This window comes from Hylobates moloch, unplaced genomic scaffold (assembly GCF_009828535.3).
Source record: "Hylobates moloch isolate HMO894 unplaced genomic scaffold, HMol_V3 SCAFFOLD_12, whole genome shotgun sequence".
NCBI lineage: Eukaryota > Metazoa > Chordata > Mammalia > Primates > Hylobatidae > Hylobates > Hylobates moloch.
In genome coordinates, this window is record NW_026652287.1 from 76,010,687 (window position 1) to 76,029,486 (window position 18,800).

At 39.3% G+C, this 18,800-nt stretch overlaps 1 protein-coding gene across 6 annotated transcripts in view; it reads right to left on the reverse strand.

Annotated features, from left to right (window-relative positions):
• NAP1L1 (nucleosome assembly protein 1 like 1) overlaps positions 1 to 17,751 on the reverse strand; it is a 37,428-nt gene extending 19,677 nt beyond the window's left edge. For 2 of the 6 annotated variants that reach the window (XM_032170784.2, XM_032170783.2), the window contains exons 1-4: positions 17,727 to 17,751; positions 6,780 to 6,816; positions 1,524 to 1,609; positions 5 to 107 (exon numbers count right to left, since the gene is read on the reverse strand). In XM_032170784.2, coding sequence (XP_032026675.2) covers positions 5 to 107; positions 1,524 to 1,609; positions 6,780 to 6,796 — 206 coding nt within the window. In that variant the 5' untranslated portion in view covers positions 6,797 to 6,816; positions 17,727 to 17,751. Of the gene's footprint in view, positions 1 to 4; positions 108 to 1,523; positions 1,610 to 6,779; positions 6,817 to 16,198; positions 16,382 to 16,960; positions 17,099 to 17,726 lie in introns of those variants that run through there. The other 4 variants (XR_004250916.2, XM_032170785.2, XM_058424796.1 and 1 more) reach the window with 4 other exon arrangements.
• Positions 17,752 to 18,800: the final 1,049 nt, after the last annotated feature.

The window sequence follows — 18,800 nt, forward strand, 5'->3', positions numbered from 1 at the left end:
GTACCTTTCAATGTATCCTGTTGGTGTTTCTACCAGACCATCAAGTCTTTCTTGAAGGGCTGCAAGAATCTGAGGATTTTGCATCATCTGAACAGTTAGCTGACGTGCTTAAAAAAAAAAAAAAAAGGGCATCGAAAGAAGGATTTTATGAAAATGTATTATGCTTTTTTAATAGGACAATCCAATCTCATGAAGTTTTCCTAACTGGCCCATAAATTGCTGGTATATCTAATGAGTAGAGACGGGCAGGGCAAGCTAAAGAGAATACACTAGGAAGACCCAATGTTCAGGAATAATTCAGATTCCTAATCTATCTCTAGTCAAGATATTTCTCAAGGCCATTGCCACAACTATATGAACAATATCCTTTCTCTTCCTGGTATCTTGTGTTTCACCCACCTTGCATTTTAGGAAGCTCAAAGCTTCATTCACATGCCTATCTATGACTCTTGACAGTCCTCTGAATGCAGACAAGACATATCAGAAAACTGCAAATATACTGACAGTTTTAGGCCCAGGAGAAAGGTGAAGTGAGTGATCTGAATGTTTATGTTTGATGCTTGTGTAATGTATTTCTATGTGTATGAATAAAGTTACTAGTTGGGACAGTCAAAGGTTCTAATTGAAGCCAAACAAAATGTGGTTATCAATGGCTTTTTAAAAACATACTCAATCCAAATATGCACTAGACTTATACAAAACAAATTACGTTACTAATCTTCTCTTCATCATCAATACAGTTATTACACAAAGTGCCATAAACTTAATTTTCCCAATTATTTTTTTTGAGGTCAATTTACTTCTGATAATAATTCAATTATTGGATGATGTACACACAGTCAGGATAACCAGTATAGATTTTTAAATATCAATATTGGTCACTGAGGATACAGTTCTGTATCTGTTAAGAAAATGTTACGAAACAAAAGCTGAAGCTATTAATACAAGTTCTGAAGTCTTTTCACAATTAATTTCCATCTGGCTTAAAAATGAAAAGCTGAGTCATCTGGTACCTTAATATTCTTGGCCCAGATCTATAAGACATACCCTAAGCAGTACAATCCCCCACCACCACTCCTTTTAAAAAGTATCTGCTAAAATAAATTGTGAATATTACCTACATTTAATAAATGGCTCTTCTGCTTGAAGGAGTGATTTTTAAAAAGACACACACTACATGTTCTCTATATATTAAACACTAAACATAGTGTTATAAGCACCACATCACAACCTGTAACATTTCTAAATTCAGACAGAATCATGGGCAGCTGTTTGACACAAGTACACCAAGTCACTCCAACAGTGCAGGATGCAAACAATGACTTCTAATTGAGTTGCTGTATCCATACCTACCCCCCCCCCCCACACACACACACACACGCACACACAGTTACTAGAGGTATGGACCAGTAGATAAATGGGACAATGAGCAAGGGTCCAAAAAAATAGACTGGTACTTATAACTACCCTCTAGTAGACATGCGCCAGCAATCACTGGCTCCTGAAGTAATTTGAAGTAATACCTTTGATTTTTGTTTCTTCACCAGTTTCCTCTTCTTCTACTTCTTCAACATCATCCAAATCTTGATCAAGTTCAGACTGTTCTTTGCTATAATATCATAGTATCACACCGAGGTTCAAATGTACCAATTACCAAAAAAAATTACAGAAAAACTTAAAATTCATTTTCAAAATTAGTATCTCTTTCAAAGACATGAAATAGGAAATTCAAAAGGTAATTCCGTTTTCTAACTTCATACGTAAACAAGTACAAACTGGAAGTGCTTAAACTTTCATTAAAAGCATCTGGTCAAACGTAAAGTTTACACTTTTGAAGCTTTATAAAATTGGTTTTGCAGGTTTTTGGGGAATGTGATGTCAACAAGTATGTGCATTCAACCAAATATCTACTGATTTTACTTTTCCTTCTTAGTAACAACATTCTCATTTTATATGAGATGGCAACACACCAACCTAAAAGTCTACATTTCCTAGCCTACCTTTAGCTAGACTATTTTGACAGCAAGATAAAAAAGCAGAAGTGCTGTATTTCTTTGAGGAAGTATCCTTAACAGGATGGTAGAGAGCTGGGAAGCCTTTATCTTAATCCCTCTCCCCCTTCCACTTAGAATATGAATGTGATGGCTCAAGCTCCAGCAGCCACACTGGACTAGGAGGCATCCTAGAGAATGAAAGCCACCAGCTAAAGAAAAAGGAGTTAGGAAAACAGAAGAGTCCTGGATCCCTTATGGCTGTGGAGCAACTATACCAGCCTATACTATCTTTGGAGTTTCCTTTTCTTTACTTCACAGTGGAGGTGAGAAAGAATAAGGTGAAGACTTCTGAGTCTAGCTCTTGTTTAGAACAAAGCCAAGATGATAGCACCATTCAAAGAGAAGGTTAAAAAGTAATAAGATAGCATCCTTCCCATTTCATCTTAAAAAAAAAAAAATCACCAAAAAATCTAATTTTTGAACATGAGATTACATCTAGCATTAGAAAGGAAAATAAGGATTCCTAAGTCAATATAAAACGTCATTGTACAATTCCTATGTAAATTTTTTATTTTAACATTTGGTTAGATATGTAGTTGCTTTTGTGTCTAAACAGCATTTGAAAAATTAATTTTCCATAGGGACAAATAATGACTTAATTTTCATACAAGTACAGAAAAAAATCAACTGTACTCCGCCAGCATAATTCAGTCTTCAGAAATGATACATATTATTTCTGAAAGCTTTTTTTTTTTTTTTTTTTCTGGAGACGGAGTCTTGCTCTGTCACCCAGGCTGCCTGGAGTGCAATGGCACAATCTCGGCTCACCGCACCCTCTGCCCCCCAAGCTCAAGCAATTCTCGTGCCTCAGCCTCCTGAATAGCTGGGACTACAGGAGTGCGCCACTGCACCCGGCTAAGTTTTGTATTTTTAGTAGAGACAGGGTTACACCATGTTGGCTGGGCTGGTCTCAAACTCCTGGCCTCAGGTGATCCTCCCACGTACGCCTTCCAAAATCCTGGGATTACAGGCATGAGCCACCACGCCCAGCCTATTTCTGGAAGAACTTTCATTTTGTATAAACTTTAAGTGTTTGATAAGTGTACACACTTAGGGGTCACTGGTTACAGATAACTGGAGCAACTCCTCCTTTAGTGTCTTTAATCATTTATTGAACATCTATATCCAAAGGCTTTAAAACAGCTGTCCACACACTATGCCCATGTGGCCAAATCCAGCCCACCCTATTATTGTAAATAAAATTTTATTGGAACACAGATGCACTACATTTATGTATTGTCTGCTTTCACACTACATCAGCAGAATTGAGTACAGTCATCCCTCAGACTCTATGGTGGACTGGTTCCAGGAAACCTCCCTACCAAAATCCTGGGATGTTCAAGTCCCTTACATAAAATGGCATAGTAATTGCAACTAACCTATGCACATCCTCCTGCATACTTTAAATCACCTCTAGATTACTTATAATAATACTATATACCATGTAAACGTTATGTAAATAGTTGTATTATGCTGGGCCAAAGTGGCTCATGCCTACAATCCCAACATTCTGGGAGCCAAGGCAAGTGGATCACTGGAGGCCAGGATTCAAGACCAGCCTGAGCAACACAGTAAGAATTCTCTATTAAAAAGAAAACAAACAATAGTTGTTATGTTCTACTGCTTATTTGTATTTATTATTGTGCTGTTATATTTTATTGTTTTTTACCCTAGTATTTTCCATCTGCAGTTGGTTGAATTCATAGATGCAAACTCATGGATGCTGAACCCACAGACACAGAGGGCCAACTGCAGTTAGAGAATCGTATGTGGCCCAAAATGCTGAAAATGTTTACCACCAAGCCTTTTACAGAGAAAGGTTTACTGACTCTGGTTTTCAAGCACAAGAATCCCCTGTGACTTCCACCCTCCCAGGGCTAACAGGCATCCAAAATTAAATAATAAGGAAGGGGGAAATCAAGCTGTCACAACCAATTTACTCTTTTTAAAGTTTAAAATGAGAGTTGCAAAGTTAAGATGGCAGATGCCACAAACTCATTTGATCTTAATCCTTCTAAAATCTCCACTAAAATTATGATAAAGGGTTTTTTTGTTTTGTTTTGTTAGCAGGCTAACACTGAAATCAAAGAAAACAAGGGCAGCAACATTTTGGAAGCTGGAAACCAGACATGTGATAATTTCACTGAGAGAACTGAAATCTAAGATTAGCAGTGGGGAAAGCTGAGAAGCAGCCCAATCACAGTCTTCAAAAGGATAAGAACTGGTGGTACCAGGTACATTTCTAGAACTAGGGCAAGGGGTGGGACAGGAGAGAAGGTCGCTAAAACAAGAAAGTAAAAACTGATAAGCAGTTAAATCATTAGATCTTCTCTACACTAGCAGAAATATTCAGTTTCTTCTCAGGAAAGCGTAAAATTCAGAACTTGGACTGGAAGACAACAGACACAGTCAACAGTATCAAAGATATAAGACTATGTACACATTAGAATGCTAAATGTAGAGCCTCCTCTACATTTAGAGGAACACCAGAAGCCAGATCTTTACCCAGACACTGTTCAACGATGAATCTGACTAGCCCAGAAAAAAAAATAACCATTCTAACACGGGTTTCTAACAAATGCCCACTCTGGTGACCCTACACTGAAATCCCAAATTGACAAGACTCCCCACTCCAACGCTCAAATTTTCCAATCAATTTTCTTTTTTAAACATGTCTGAATTGTCTCTACACCCCACCCAATCCAATCTTAATGAGCAGCCAACCAAGTATTGATTTATATTTGAGGAAAGCATCTTAGATTGAGACCAAAACAAATGAGGGAAAGAAAATGTAAGAGCAAATGGACTATAAAGATGGAAGAAACATCCAGAGAAAAGACATTATCATCAATGAAACAAGAACAGGATGTTATTAAAAAAAAAAAAAAAACAAAACAAAACAGGAAGACCAAAGCAGGTCTTGGAAACTAAAACAACAGAAATTTTAAAACTCAACACAAGCTGAAAGTCTTCAGTTCTGCCCAGAAAGAAGAGCAAAGAGAGAAAGACGGAAAATAGGGCAAAAGATCATGAGAACAATGCAACACACAACATCTAATAGTAGCTCCAGAAAGAGAAAACAAACAAGGCAATCACAAAGTTCAATCAAGAATATCCCTGAACTAAAAGCCACTGAATTGCTGCACTGAAAGGGTCCACCACTGAATATGTAACATCAAGAGAAAAAAATAATAATGTCAAAATTTCAGAACTCTGAAGCCAGAGTAGGTTCCAGAAATGTATATATAGTGTAAATGTATATATTTCTTAATTATCACACACAAATGGTTAATTACGACTCTGAACTTCAACACAGCAACACCGGAAGCAAGGTGACAATGGAGCAATGCCTTCAAAATTCTGAAGAAAAACGAATCCCATCTTACTATCCTACGCCCAAACAAACTATCCGGCATAAAGGTAGAATAGCCGTTTTCAGTCATAACGTGTCTTAAAATAATTTAGCTCCCTTGTACTCTTCCAAGAAGGTACTAACAAACCGAGAAAGCAATGTGAGATATGGCAAACAAACCCAAGAGGAGAAACAAGGTGAAACCTCAGGAAGATAGTAAAATAGATCCAATGACAGCCATGTCACCAAGGTTAAGCAATCCAAATTACAGGTGTGACACAGGAGACAATCACTTTGAGAACCATTATTACTAAAAATGCCGTTTCCACTCTTCTGTTTTTTTTTTTAATGCTGAAGACAGAATGCGTAAGAATAGCCCAAATTTTTATTTGTACTTCTATGTGTTGATCTTGTACTGAAGTTTCCAGCCCTCCCACTATCATTCGCTGATGCCTACAACAGCTATGGAAAATAATTTAGAATCCCCTCACTCCCAAGTGCTCTATTTTAACACGGGCTACTGTAAAATTACACACAACAAACACTGTGTACCTCATCCCATTCTTCCTGACCCTGTTTCTATAAAACATCCATCCACATTAGAATCCTGCCACATGCCAACTTGATTAAACCTATACTTCCCAGGACACATGACCTTGCCCAATACTTCTCCACAGTAAGTCTTTATAAAGACTCAGGAACCTTGAGGCCAGACTATGACCCAGATAGTCTTTCTTCCTTGTTATCCTATCTTACAGCCTTCAATTAACAGTGGCAAAGTTGCTTTACACAGCTAATTTTGTGATCACTATTCAAATTTTCAAAATTAAACACTGATTATTTATAGGTGGTAAAGCTCTAAAGGAAAGCAAAGAAAGGAATTAGCAAAAGCCAGGATAGCACTTATATGTCTGCAAGGGAAAGGTGCAATTGAGAAGGGGCACACAAGGCTTCTGATAGTAATGTTCTATTTTTAACTTGTCTGACTATTCCTTAGGCTCTATATATAAATACATTTTATACACATTTTGGGTGTTTGGTACATTACAATGCAAGCAGTAAATCTTTGGGAAATATATACAATAAAAATGAATTCTGCAAGTATTTATAATCCATTATGCTCAGCACTTTCTTAAAAATAGTGACAAATGGTTTAGTATATATGATGGTTTCAAATACATGATCATAAATATACTAATGATCATAACATTCTATATTTTATCTTGAATACACTGCACTAGACTTTTGTAGAAGTAGGTACTAAGCATTAGTAACTACATTTTCATAATACGTAATTCATACTACTTGCTGTTAAGAACAGAGTACAAAGTGATGCCAAATCTCTGAAAAAGAACCAACTCTCTGCCACTTACTTGTCAATGTCTGCCATGTTGTAAGAACTCCAAATATCTACGGAGAGAAACATCAATGTTAAAAAAAGTATATGATTTATTAAAAAAAAATATATGAAACCAAAACCCTTTAAATCAATACCATGCTGAAAACTATCCCAAGAAATGTCTATTTCCTTTAAAATTACTATCAGTGTTAAGAAGAAAAACTCATGGAACATGCAAATTCTTACTAGTACCAAAAATAATTTTTCAGAGGATATTACTTAAAACAAAAAAGTTACCACTAAGCTTTTAGAATCTGTTGTATAAAGACTATGATAATAGCACCATTGGTTAAAAACAAAACTAACAATTGCTAGAATCATAGGAAAGGAACAGTACAAAAGGATCTTCATTCAAATTCTTTCAACAATCAAGACAGGTCAATTTTTGCTTAAATTTTTAGACTACTTAGCATCTTAAATCCATTTCGTATTTAGCAATATTCACTTTCATGTAATTCATGTTTAAGAAAACCAAAATCTGATGCCTACTGTACTCACTATGTCCTCTGGATATCTTCTTAAAAGACTTAATCCCTGGATCAAATAGCCATTTAGACTATTTCAAAAGCTCTAGGTCCCAATCTTAATGTCAGGTAAGCCTTCCCTGTCTCTCCAAATGTACATGTACCTCATGTTAGATAAATGACAACCACCAACCTCCAGCTTCCCCTAGATATGCTGGGGACATTGTCAAGACTTGTAGTTACCAGACCTGAGTAAGTTTACTGTTAAGACTGACCAGAGGATATCCTAAGTTCCTTCTCACTAAAAGATTAGTATGAACCTGGAGAATACTGCTTTTAGAAAAACAAATCTTAAAGTAGATTGTTATATTCAGGCAGAAAAAAAATGGTAGAATGCCACAGGTAATCTACAGATTACCAAAAAAACGAAACCAAGTTTAGATAGAATCCATGTTAAAATCAAGTTTATCTTAGCCAGGCACAGTGGCAACAGCCTGTAGTCCCAGCTGACCAAGAGACAGGAAGATCTTTTGAGCACAGGAGTTCAAGGCCTGCCTGGGAAATACAGCAAGACCCTATCTCTAAAAAAATAATAAATAAACACAATCAAGTTATCTGGTAAAAATTAAAATCTTAATACATATTTAATCCTCAAAACCTTGCACGTGTTTACTTTCATAGCAACGTATTATGCCTATGAACAAAGAGGTAAAAATGGAAAAGATCCTGATTTTAGCAGTTAAGTGCTAATATTTGGGGGAAACATTATTACTGACCTAGTATCTATCCTTTAGAGTAATTATAAAGAAAATTATTCTTCCTAATGTATCTAACTCTGTAAATATTTTCTATTTGTTATAAATAATTCCTAATAGCACTGATGAATTTTTCTAGTGATGCTGGGTAATGAGTCAGCATTTACAAAGCGTTTAGCAATTATGAATATTAATCAAAAATAAGAAAAACACTGAACTCTGACATCAAAGAAATCCAAGTAGGATTCCAGTTTGTCTATCACATCATCAATAATTTCCTTTTAATACAGGGAAACCTGTGGTGCACATGCATCCTTATTTCTGGCTAGTGTTCCTGTATCTTTTCTGGAGAGCAACCTGACAACAGGAGTATCAAAAGCCTTAAACATGTCCATCTCAGCCATGCACCATGGCTCACACCTGCAATCCCAGCACTTTGGGAGGCCGACGCAGAAGGACCGCTTGAGGCCAGGAGTTCAAGACATGCCTTGGCAACACAATGAGACGCTGTCTCTTAAAAACATAAAAATTAAAAAAAACATGTCCATCTCCAGATTTACTCACTTATGAGCTCCACCATGAAAAAATTATAAAGAATCTAATGCCTTTGCTTTCCATGTTCACCTGGAAGTTTCTTCCACAGCTCTGAACAAGTCCTGTACATCTTTTGGCTCTCAGTTCAAAGTTTCACTCCCCAGAGATGCTTTCTCCAACCTGCACATTCTGGTTAAGTAAGATTTCTTGGTTGTACACACACTCCTATAAAGCTTTCTTTCTTTCCACCATAAGATGTCTCAGTCTGTAATTATAAATTAGTGTGACCTATGGTCTGTCTCTCCCAACTGACAAGATTCATGATTACAAGAATTAAATCTGATCATGCCAATCATAGCGTTGCCTTCTTTGGGGTAGCACACAAAGCTTATTATAAACTTAGTACTATAATGGAATATGCAAAAATGGAATACTTTGCAGTCACAAATGAAACAGACCTGAGTTGATATGAAGGAACACCAAAGCAAGGTATACGATGTATGCCAAAATCCCCTTTGGATATGGAAAAAATATCTATATCTATATATATCCACTCATATATGCACATACTTTAATACAAATAAACCCTTTCTGAAAACATACACCAAAAACCTAACCAGAGTAACCTAATGAGAAAGAAGGGACTAGGGGTAATGAGAACTAATTTCCCATTCACCATTACAGTCATGTGTGGATTATATGTTCTGAGAAATGTGTCTTTGGGTGATTTTATTGTTGTTCAAACATCAGTGTATACTTACACAAACCTAGATGGTATAGCCTACTATGCACCTAGGCTATGATATAGACTATTGCTCCCAGGCTACACACGTATACAGCATGTGACTGTACTGAATACCATAGGCAACTTTAATATAATGGCTAAGTATTTATGTGGTGCATGACTGTATTTGGTTTTCCAATACACAGATTTATTCTGAAATTTGCTAGGTTTAATATATAGTGTTTACTAAACCCAGCAATTGTCAAAAATAGAAACAAAACCCCAAACTTCCAAATTTAAATTTTTATAACATTTTAATGTGTTCACAGAATGGCTACACTGCTAACCTCAGTGTCCATTTGCAGCATTATATTTATAGTTTAAATTCTTAAAATGAAATAATCTTTAGTAAAGAGGATCCAAGACAGAACATTTACAGAACATTAACAGGAGGCATTTACTCCTCCAGAGAAGGCTGCTCTAACCTGCCCATTCTGGCTACATTGTATTTCTTGGTTGTAAGATCAACCTAATTTTCTAGTCAGTTGTAGTCAGATCATTTGGGCTGACATCAACTTTGTAGCTATCTACAAACTAAGACAAACAACTTCTGGCTCTATTTCATCATCTATATAAAGTAGAAAAACATCTGAGGAAGTGGGACCCAAAAATCTGCATTCAAAACAAGAAACAGCTTCTGAGAGGTGGTTCTCAGGTAGACCACAACGAGAAACACAAGTTTAGGTTAATACCTGTATTAATTTTTTACTGCAGTTGACATTAAATAAAATCAGTGAGAATCTTATTTGTTAGACATTAAATTGCATTCCAAGATCTCTGTAAAAACTTTCATTCCTGAAAGTGACAAACTAGATTATGCAGATCAATTCTACCAATGGAAAATATGGCCGGACGCAGTGGCTCACACCTGTAATCCTAGCACTTTGAAAGGCCAAGGCAGGTGAAATTGCCTGAGCTTAGGAGTTCGAGACCAGCCTGGGCAACATGGTGAAACCCAGACTCTACTAAAATACAAAAAATTAGCCAGAATTGCTTGAACCCAGAGGAGGAGGCTGCAGTGAGCCGAGATCACACCACTGCACTCCAGCTTGGGTGACAGCAAGACTCTGTCTCAAAAAAACAAAAAAAGAATTAAAAGTACAGACATTTTATAACAAAAACATTTTGTTAAAAATCTTAAAAGCACTGAAATGCTAACAAGATAGTAAGGAATTACCAGACCAAAACTGACGGCAAAACAGGAAGCAGAAGGAAGGCACTTTTGCACTGAGGTCAACTGCCAATTATCAGCAATGTGAACTTTGGTTTTAACCAAAGTTAAAATTCTGGGCCTGTCCACGGTGGCTATCTTTATGGCAACCCTCCCAAATTAAGCAGGAACCCCAAAATGCTATATCCTCAAGAATAAATTCATTCTCCTGGACAAACAGCCCAAATTTACCTCATCTGTATTGCCCTCCAAACCCCAAGCTATGTACTTAAAATGATCTGTCCCTAGTATATTCAGACACCTGCATATCCAAATTTAAATGAAAGCTTCCTTCTAGACCTTAAAAAATTCATACAAGTAATTTTCACAGCCAACAGGAGAAACAGAAAATATAACAGAAATCAATCCTACACAAAGACTTAAAAATTGTGAGACTATAAACAAATATATACCTACAGACATAGTAAGCCTGGTTGTCTTTGATCTAAGTTTGAAAATACACTGTCTGCAAGGAAGTCACCTATTAAACGTGATATAACAAAATTTGGAAAACTAGAACTTCTAGAAATAAGAATAATTGGAATCAAACTAAATGGGCTGGCTTAAGAGTAAGATACACAGCTGAAGAGAGAATTAAGTGAGCTGAAATGAAGCCCAGAAGAAAACTTTCAAAATATGGCAGAGCCACAGAATCTAAAGGACTGAAAATACTGAAATGAAAAGACATGTTGGGATCCAATAAAGCCTAATAAAGCTTCATACAAATTCTAGGAGCAGGACAGAATATTTGAAGAAGTTAATATGCAATAATTTTCCATTTCCTTAAGTGATGAAAGACATCAATCCACAGATTCAAGTAGCCCTACAAATCAAAACCATAAAATAAAGAATCCATATATATATATATAGTTTATTTATCCAGCTCGGGATACATCAGTAAAAAGGCAAGATAGCAAAAACAAATTCATCTCAAAAGCATACACAGAAAAGGTAGATTAACTTCAAAGGCACAAAAAGACTGACAGCTGTCTTCAATAAGACACTAAAAGACAACCGAATCCTCAATATGTTGAAAATAACTACGGCTCTTAAAATACTATCCCCAGCCAAAGCATCTTTTAAGAATGAAGGTGAGGCCATGTGTGGTAGCTCACATCTAGTCTCAGCACTTTGGAAGGCTGGGGCAGGAGGATCGCTTGAGGCCAGGAGTTCAAGGCCAGCCTGGGCAACACAGATCATCTCTACCAAAAATTAACATGCCTGCTGTAGTCCTAGCTACTCGGGAGAATGAGGCAGGAAGATCACTTGAACCCAGGAGTTTGAGGTTACAGTGAGCTATGATCGTGCCACTGCACTTCAACATATCTCCTTAATTAAAAAAAAAAAAAATCGGTAATGTAAAAGACAGTTTCAGAATAAAACTCTAACCAAAGTTGGTATCACGTATTAATGTCAGGAAAAAATAGAATTCAAGGAAAAACACTGAGATAAAAAGGTCACTTTATAATAGAAGGTTCATACATATATGGTGTGTATAAGATCTCAAAAGACATAACTGACCCCAAAAACATGCTTGAAGGCATTTTTTTTTTTTTTTGGAGACAAGGCTTTGCTCTATTGCCCAGGCTATAGTGCAGTGGCGTGATCACAGCTCACTGCAGCCTTGACCTCACAGGCTCAAGTGATCCTCTCATCTCAGCCTCCTGAGTAGCTGGGAGTACAGGTATGCATGCTCCACTACACTCAGCTAATTGTTTTAATTTTTTTTGTAAAGACAGGGTGTCTCACTGTGTTGCCTAGACTGGTCTGGAAATCCTGGGCTCCCGCCTTGGCCTCCCAAAGTGCTGTGATTGATTACAGGTGTGAGCCACCACACCTGGCCTCCTGAAAGCAAATCTTCCTTCCTAAACTGAACTAAAAACAAAAATCTTCCACTGAAGTCCCAGGGGAGGCAACTGACGGAACTAACTGGATACACAGAGCTGACATAAGGCTAAGAAACCATTATCCAACTGCAGTCACATAACGTTTCAGTCAACACAGGACTGCATATACAATGGTGATCCCACAAGATTATAATGGAGCTGAAACATTCCTATTGCCTAGTAATGTCACAGCTCAATTCATTATTCATGTTTGTGGTGATGCTGGTATCAACAAACCTACTGCACAGTCATATAAAAGTATGGCACTTACAATTATGTACAGTACATAATACTTGATAAAGACAATAAATGACTTATTGGTTTATGTATTTACTATACTATGCTTTTTGTGGTTAGAGTACACTCCAACTTATTTTTAAAAAAGTTAAAACTGCCTATTCAACACAGCAACATGCTATACAGGTTTGTAGCCTAGGAACAACAAAGAGGCTATACCATATAACCTAGGTATGTACTAGGCCGTACCATCTAGGTTTGTGTAAATACATTCTATGACATTTACAAAAGGATGAAATGGCCTAATGATGCATTTCTCCAGAACATATCCCCATCATTAACCATGCATGACTGTGTATGTAAACAAATTCTATGTTGGAAGAAGACTTCATGACCATAACTGCTATACAGCTTTTCCCTAGAGCACAGTGGGATAGAAGGTGGAGTGCTTTTGAATTTCACGCTGCTATGGTTTCAGTATTTGTCCCCTCTAAAATTCATGTTGAAATTCAATCCCCTATGTGGCAGCACTGAGAGGTGGGGGTCTTTAAGAAGTGATTGGATCATGAGGGCTCCACCCTCACAAATGAATTAATCCATTCATGGATTAATGTATTTCTTTATAAATTACCCAGTTTCCCAGTAGGGAAACTGGAGATCCAAGCTACCCAGTTAGTACACTCAGCCCCCTCCCCATGTGATACCCTGCACTGCCTTGGGAACCTTCAGAGTCCCCACAAGTAAGGTTCTCACCACATAGGGCCCCCTCTATCTTGGATTTCTCAGCCTCTATAACTGCAAGAAATAAATTCTTTTTTTTTTTAAATAAATTACTCAGTTTCAGGTATTCTAAGCAACAGAAAATGAACTAATATTCATGCTGATTTATAGCAGAACAGTGTAAGTCAACATTCTTTCAAAACCAGGATAAAAATTATCTCATCATAAGTTATCACTGCTCACGTACATAACCATGGACGGGTTATCTAACCACTCCATACCTATTTTTTTTCCTTGTTAAAATGTTGATGGTACCTATCTCTAAGTACATTAAATGAGCTAACAATACACACAGAATTTAAAACAATGCCTGAATAATCAATCAGTGTTGCCTATTACGTTATTTATCCCTGTTATGCTCTTCTGTACCCTCTTTAGAAAGTAATTCCAAGACCAAAATTCTAACTCTAGACAGGTGTGGTGGCTCACATCCATAAAATCAGCACTTTGGGAGGCCAAGGCAAGATCGCTTTAGGTGAGTGAGACATTTAAGACCAGCCAGGGCAACACAGCAAGAGCCTGTCGCCACAAGGAAAAAATATATATAATCCTGTTTCCCAATAAAAATCAAAATGTACAAAACTTCTGAATAAGTAAAAATGTACACAAATATGCAGGAAGTAAAAGGCAGAGTTGGTAACCAAAGGGTATAGAAGCCAATTTCTATAGCAAGCCCAGTAATGTACTCTAACGTTCTGCAGTCATTGGGCTAAACGACTTACGTATGGATAGGTGTAAAGTAACAACTCTCTCCTTCTAACCCCTATTCTGCCCAAAAACTTACTTAGATGAAACTAGTTTGAAATGGAACTTAAAATCATCAATTATAACAGGTTCCTTTGTGTAAATGTTGTATTACTCTATGCCCCCTTTACCCTTTCCTTCCTTTACAGCTTCTCATCACAATTTAACATTCTACATCTAAGCAACCAATTTGCCTCTTTTGCGCATGACATAAGATACATGTCCATACAGGTGCTAGATAGTTACCCAAAGAATAAACTGAGAACACAAGTAATTACAGGTTTGATTAAACTTGAAGATCTGAATGAATACACTGATCATTAATATTTTGATACTGATGAGGATTCATTCTCTCTAATCCTTTGTTTCAAATTTACAACCAAGAAGTGAATATTGTATTTTGACATCTTCAGACCTTTGAAGTCCAACAGATACTGCTTCTTTAGCCCCTTCTACAAAAGACCCTTAGTTTTGAACATATTTTGAGAAATTTAGAATCAACTCAGTTTTACCAGGAGCCAACAGGAGCAAGCTGAATAAAATGAGATGGCATTTTGGATTCCATTAGTTATGGTACAGGTATTCGTTTCAAAAATCTCATTAAAGGCCAAGTGCAGTAATTTACCATATTCAGTATTAGCTTTATAATTCTGCAAATCAATGGGCCTAATATAAAAATAGGCACTTTGTAGCAGATAAAATTTAGAAAGATATTCAAATTGGTATAGTGAAAACTTTTAAATTTCTATTTACTAACATAATGTTGACTTGGAGGGAGAATCTATGAAAGTCAGGTTTTATGATAGAAGATGTCCAAGTCCACCTACCAGGGTTTTAGTTCCATATATTCTCCAAAGGACAGTATTCTTAGAACTAAACTATAGATTTAGGCCATTTATTTAAACTTGGGCAACTTCAAACAAGCTTGAAACACAAGAGTGCCTTGAAAATAACTGTAAAAGTCATTTATTTCCCTTCGATTTTTAAATGGTACCCTATACATAAAAGGTTTTTCCCTTATTCAATCAAAGGTAATGTGTATTACTTCCAAAGTAAGTATAGGAGTATTAATTTAAGCTGACCAAAAAAAGAGGACCCAGATATTCGTTTCCAAAGATGTTTTGAATCCACCTATTTTCAAAAGGCCAAATTTCATTTTACAGCTCTTGTGAAACCAGGCAAGCAGTGTAAATTTTAAAATGCAGCAGTGAGATTTTTTAAATGTAGTGCTCCTTGAGGACATCCTGTGCCTGGTTCATCCTTTTTGTACTCTCAAAGTCTAGCCTTCCCAGATAGGATCTCAGTCCCAGCCTCCCTACACTGCCATCCCCCAGATCTATAAGGGCAGTGGGGTTCATTGACAAGGTTGCAGGCTACAAACTTGGCTAAGTTTATACTAACACCTCATTCCATCCCACCTCCCATCTTAAAAAGGAAATCGTTAAGTATCTTATTCTAGTGACTTCAATAAAGGAACTAATTTATAAGACAGCCAAGAACAATTAAAGTCGTAAAGGGCCAAACATTTTATTTTCATCTAAGAACGGTTTGCAGGGGTGGTCCGATCTTTTCGCTTCCCTGGGCCACACTAGAACTGTCTTGAACCACACGTAAAATACATTAACTAGCTGAGAAGTTTTGCTTTTTTTTCTTTTTTAAAAAAAAAAAAACCCTCATGAATTTGTGTTGGGCCACATTTAAAGCCGTCTGGGCCGCGGGTTGGATAAGCTTGGTTTAGGGGTTTAGATCGATTAGGATCAATACTCCCCAAATAAAAAACCCTGATCAAGACACTCATCTAACTGTACCTGGGAAACACAATAACAACCTTTTGCTAATAACAGTTAACATAAGCACTAGATACGCGTTAACTTTTTAAAATACTAGCAGTGGAGGCCCTTCCTTATCATCAGCTAACATCCACAATCTCTGGTACCAATAAAAAGATTAAGACCAAAGAGAAGCAGGGAAGAGTTTGGAATCCAGGGACAGGGCTTACTCGCTTACTCTTCCTTTTCACATTCCACCGTCTCTACAACTTTCAAAGTAAGGATAGCCTGAGGGCAGGGGTCTCCAACCAGGCCCAGCCAGGGGCCATGAAGCCCATTACCACGAAGCCCATTACCACGTGTGGAGCGAAGCCGCCGGGGGTTTCCCCTCCCCGCGCGGCCGCCCCCAATGGGCGGAGAGCCCAGGAGCGTCGCAGCCTCCCCCGCCCCCTCCCCGCCTCGGGGCCTCGTCCTTCCACAGCCCCTCCCTCTCGTCGGAATTCGCAGCCTCCGCCGTTCTTTTCATCTCCCAGCGGCCTCCCTCCTGGTATTATTTTTGAGGGAAAAGCAGGGGGGTGTCGAAGAGGCGGCCGGCTCTGCACTCGGCCCGGCCCGGCCCGTACGCCGGGGGCCTCCCGGTCCTCGCGGCGCAGCCGACTCTCAGGGCACCCGGGCGTCACCGCGGCCTCGCTCCGGTCCACGCGGAGAAGACGGTGGAGCTCTGAGAACCTTAGGCCGCCAGGCCGCGCCAACCCCTACGTCGCCTCAGCCGTCCCCGATAAAAGCGCTGGTCGGCCCCGGGGCCCCTCTCAGGCTCCGGGATCCGGACTCCGTGGTCCTGTCCGACCTCACAGGACGACCCCGGAGGCCGCGGGCGGCCAGCGGCCCCGACTCCCGGCTCCCAGTCCCTCCAACCCTCCGGCCCTCCCATCTGCGCAGGCCGCCCAGCCAATACCACGTTCCCCCTTCCCTTCCAGGCCCCCATCCGTTACCGGCGGCTAGTATGGGGAGCCAGGCGGCCGGAGCTGCGCAGGCAGTGACTCAGGGCGGCAGCGGCAGCGGCAGCGGGAGGAGCAGGAGGCGGCGCCGCGAGCAGATGGCGCTAAAAAAGACCCAAGAGCCCGCCGCTCGCGCTCATATACAATTAGCGTCAGCACGTAGGGCCCTCTCGCTGCCCTCCCCCCGGCCTTGTAGTCTCCCAGCAACGCGAGCGAGAGGCGGGTCCAGGCCGGGTTGCCTAGCAACTGAACCGTCCTTCTTCCCCGGCAACCTGCATACCCCCACCGGGGACTCCTGCAGCCCCGAGGCCCAGGCATCCCTCTTGGGCTCCTCTGGTTCCCGCCGGTGTCTAACCTCCTCTGTTAAGCACCGCACCATCTCTTTTCTCGCTGCTGAGCCAGAAAGGAAATTTCAACCCCATCAGTTGTGGGGAAGGCCTGGCCCGCGTGCCCGGCGCCCGGCCCGCCCCGCCCCCTTCGGCGTTGTGCTGGGAAAGCGGAGGGCGGGCGCCAGTCGCCTGGTCCTTCGCTCGCCGCAGCCTAGACGGCGGGTGCTCCCTGTCAAGGCCTAATTCCTCCAACTAGCCGGCCCCCGGTAACCATTTTCCCTCCCCGCCTAGGAAAAACAGTTTTTTCCTCTAGACCACTTCGGCGGCCCCTTCTGCCAGTTTTGCTTCTCCTATGCCAGCGGGTCTCCGCGCCTTTAGGGGGTGCTCGTCATCCTTTGCCCCCCACCCCCCACCCCGCCACATCCTTGTACCTGATGTACAGTCCGTCAGTTCGGCTTCAGTTCTTTTGACGGATGAAAACGGCATATTTGTGCATTCTCTGGATGCGTTATAATGAGGACCCTCAGTACGTCCGTTGTTTCAATTTCTGAAAAAGTAAATCCCATTAAATCCTCAGGCTTGTAAAACCTCATAGCTAATTTTCAAGTGATGATGAATTGACTAATACTAACTCAAAAAGTTGTTCTCAGAGTATGGTCTGAGGGTCCCCAGACCCTTTCAGGGGGAAGGTCAAAACTATTTCCATATTAATGTGAAGACTGCCTTTTGCATCCTCATTCTCTCACAAGTGTACAGTGGGGTTTTCCGGAGGCTACGTGACATGTGATAAGGAAACAGACTGAAAATAGAAGCAGATAGGAGAATCCAGTCATCTGCTGTTAAACCAGACGTTAAAGAGATTTGCAAAAACTCGATTTGGGGGCAAGGGGGAGTATTTATTTTTCATATAAAAAATTATTTTTTGTTAATATGTGATTGCTTTATTGTTTTTAAGTGAAATACTCTTAAATCTCACTTTTAATTTCTGATAGAAATATCAGTATTAATAATGCACATGAAAGTTCTTTGGGGTCCTCAACTTTTAAAGCAGCGTAAAGGAATCCTAAGACCACAAAGTTTGAGAACCTCTTCTCTAAATCTTGCATTTATTAAACTTCAAACTGCCTAGAATCCCCTATTGTAATCCACACATTTAGCAACTATATCTTCCATTTTAGGGGATACAGTGTTTTCCTTGGCCCTCCAGAACCTCATTGAAATTATTTGCCTTTCCCACTCTATACTGCAGATGCCTCTGTTTATTCATTCATTTTAGTTTTTCATATACGATTCCTTTGTTGTTCTCATAGCCTATTCCTATACACCCTTCTCAACATTGATGTAATGCTAACAAGGAGCGTAATAGCATCAATAATGGATCTTCAGGAAGAACGCACTATACATAAACAAGGTAGAACAGTGCTCAGTTTGAACATAAATTTGACACATTAATTTCAATAAGAACTTCAGGAATGTTGCATTTTAATCAAAGCTGTGCACGATGC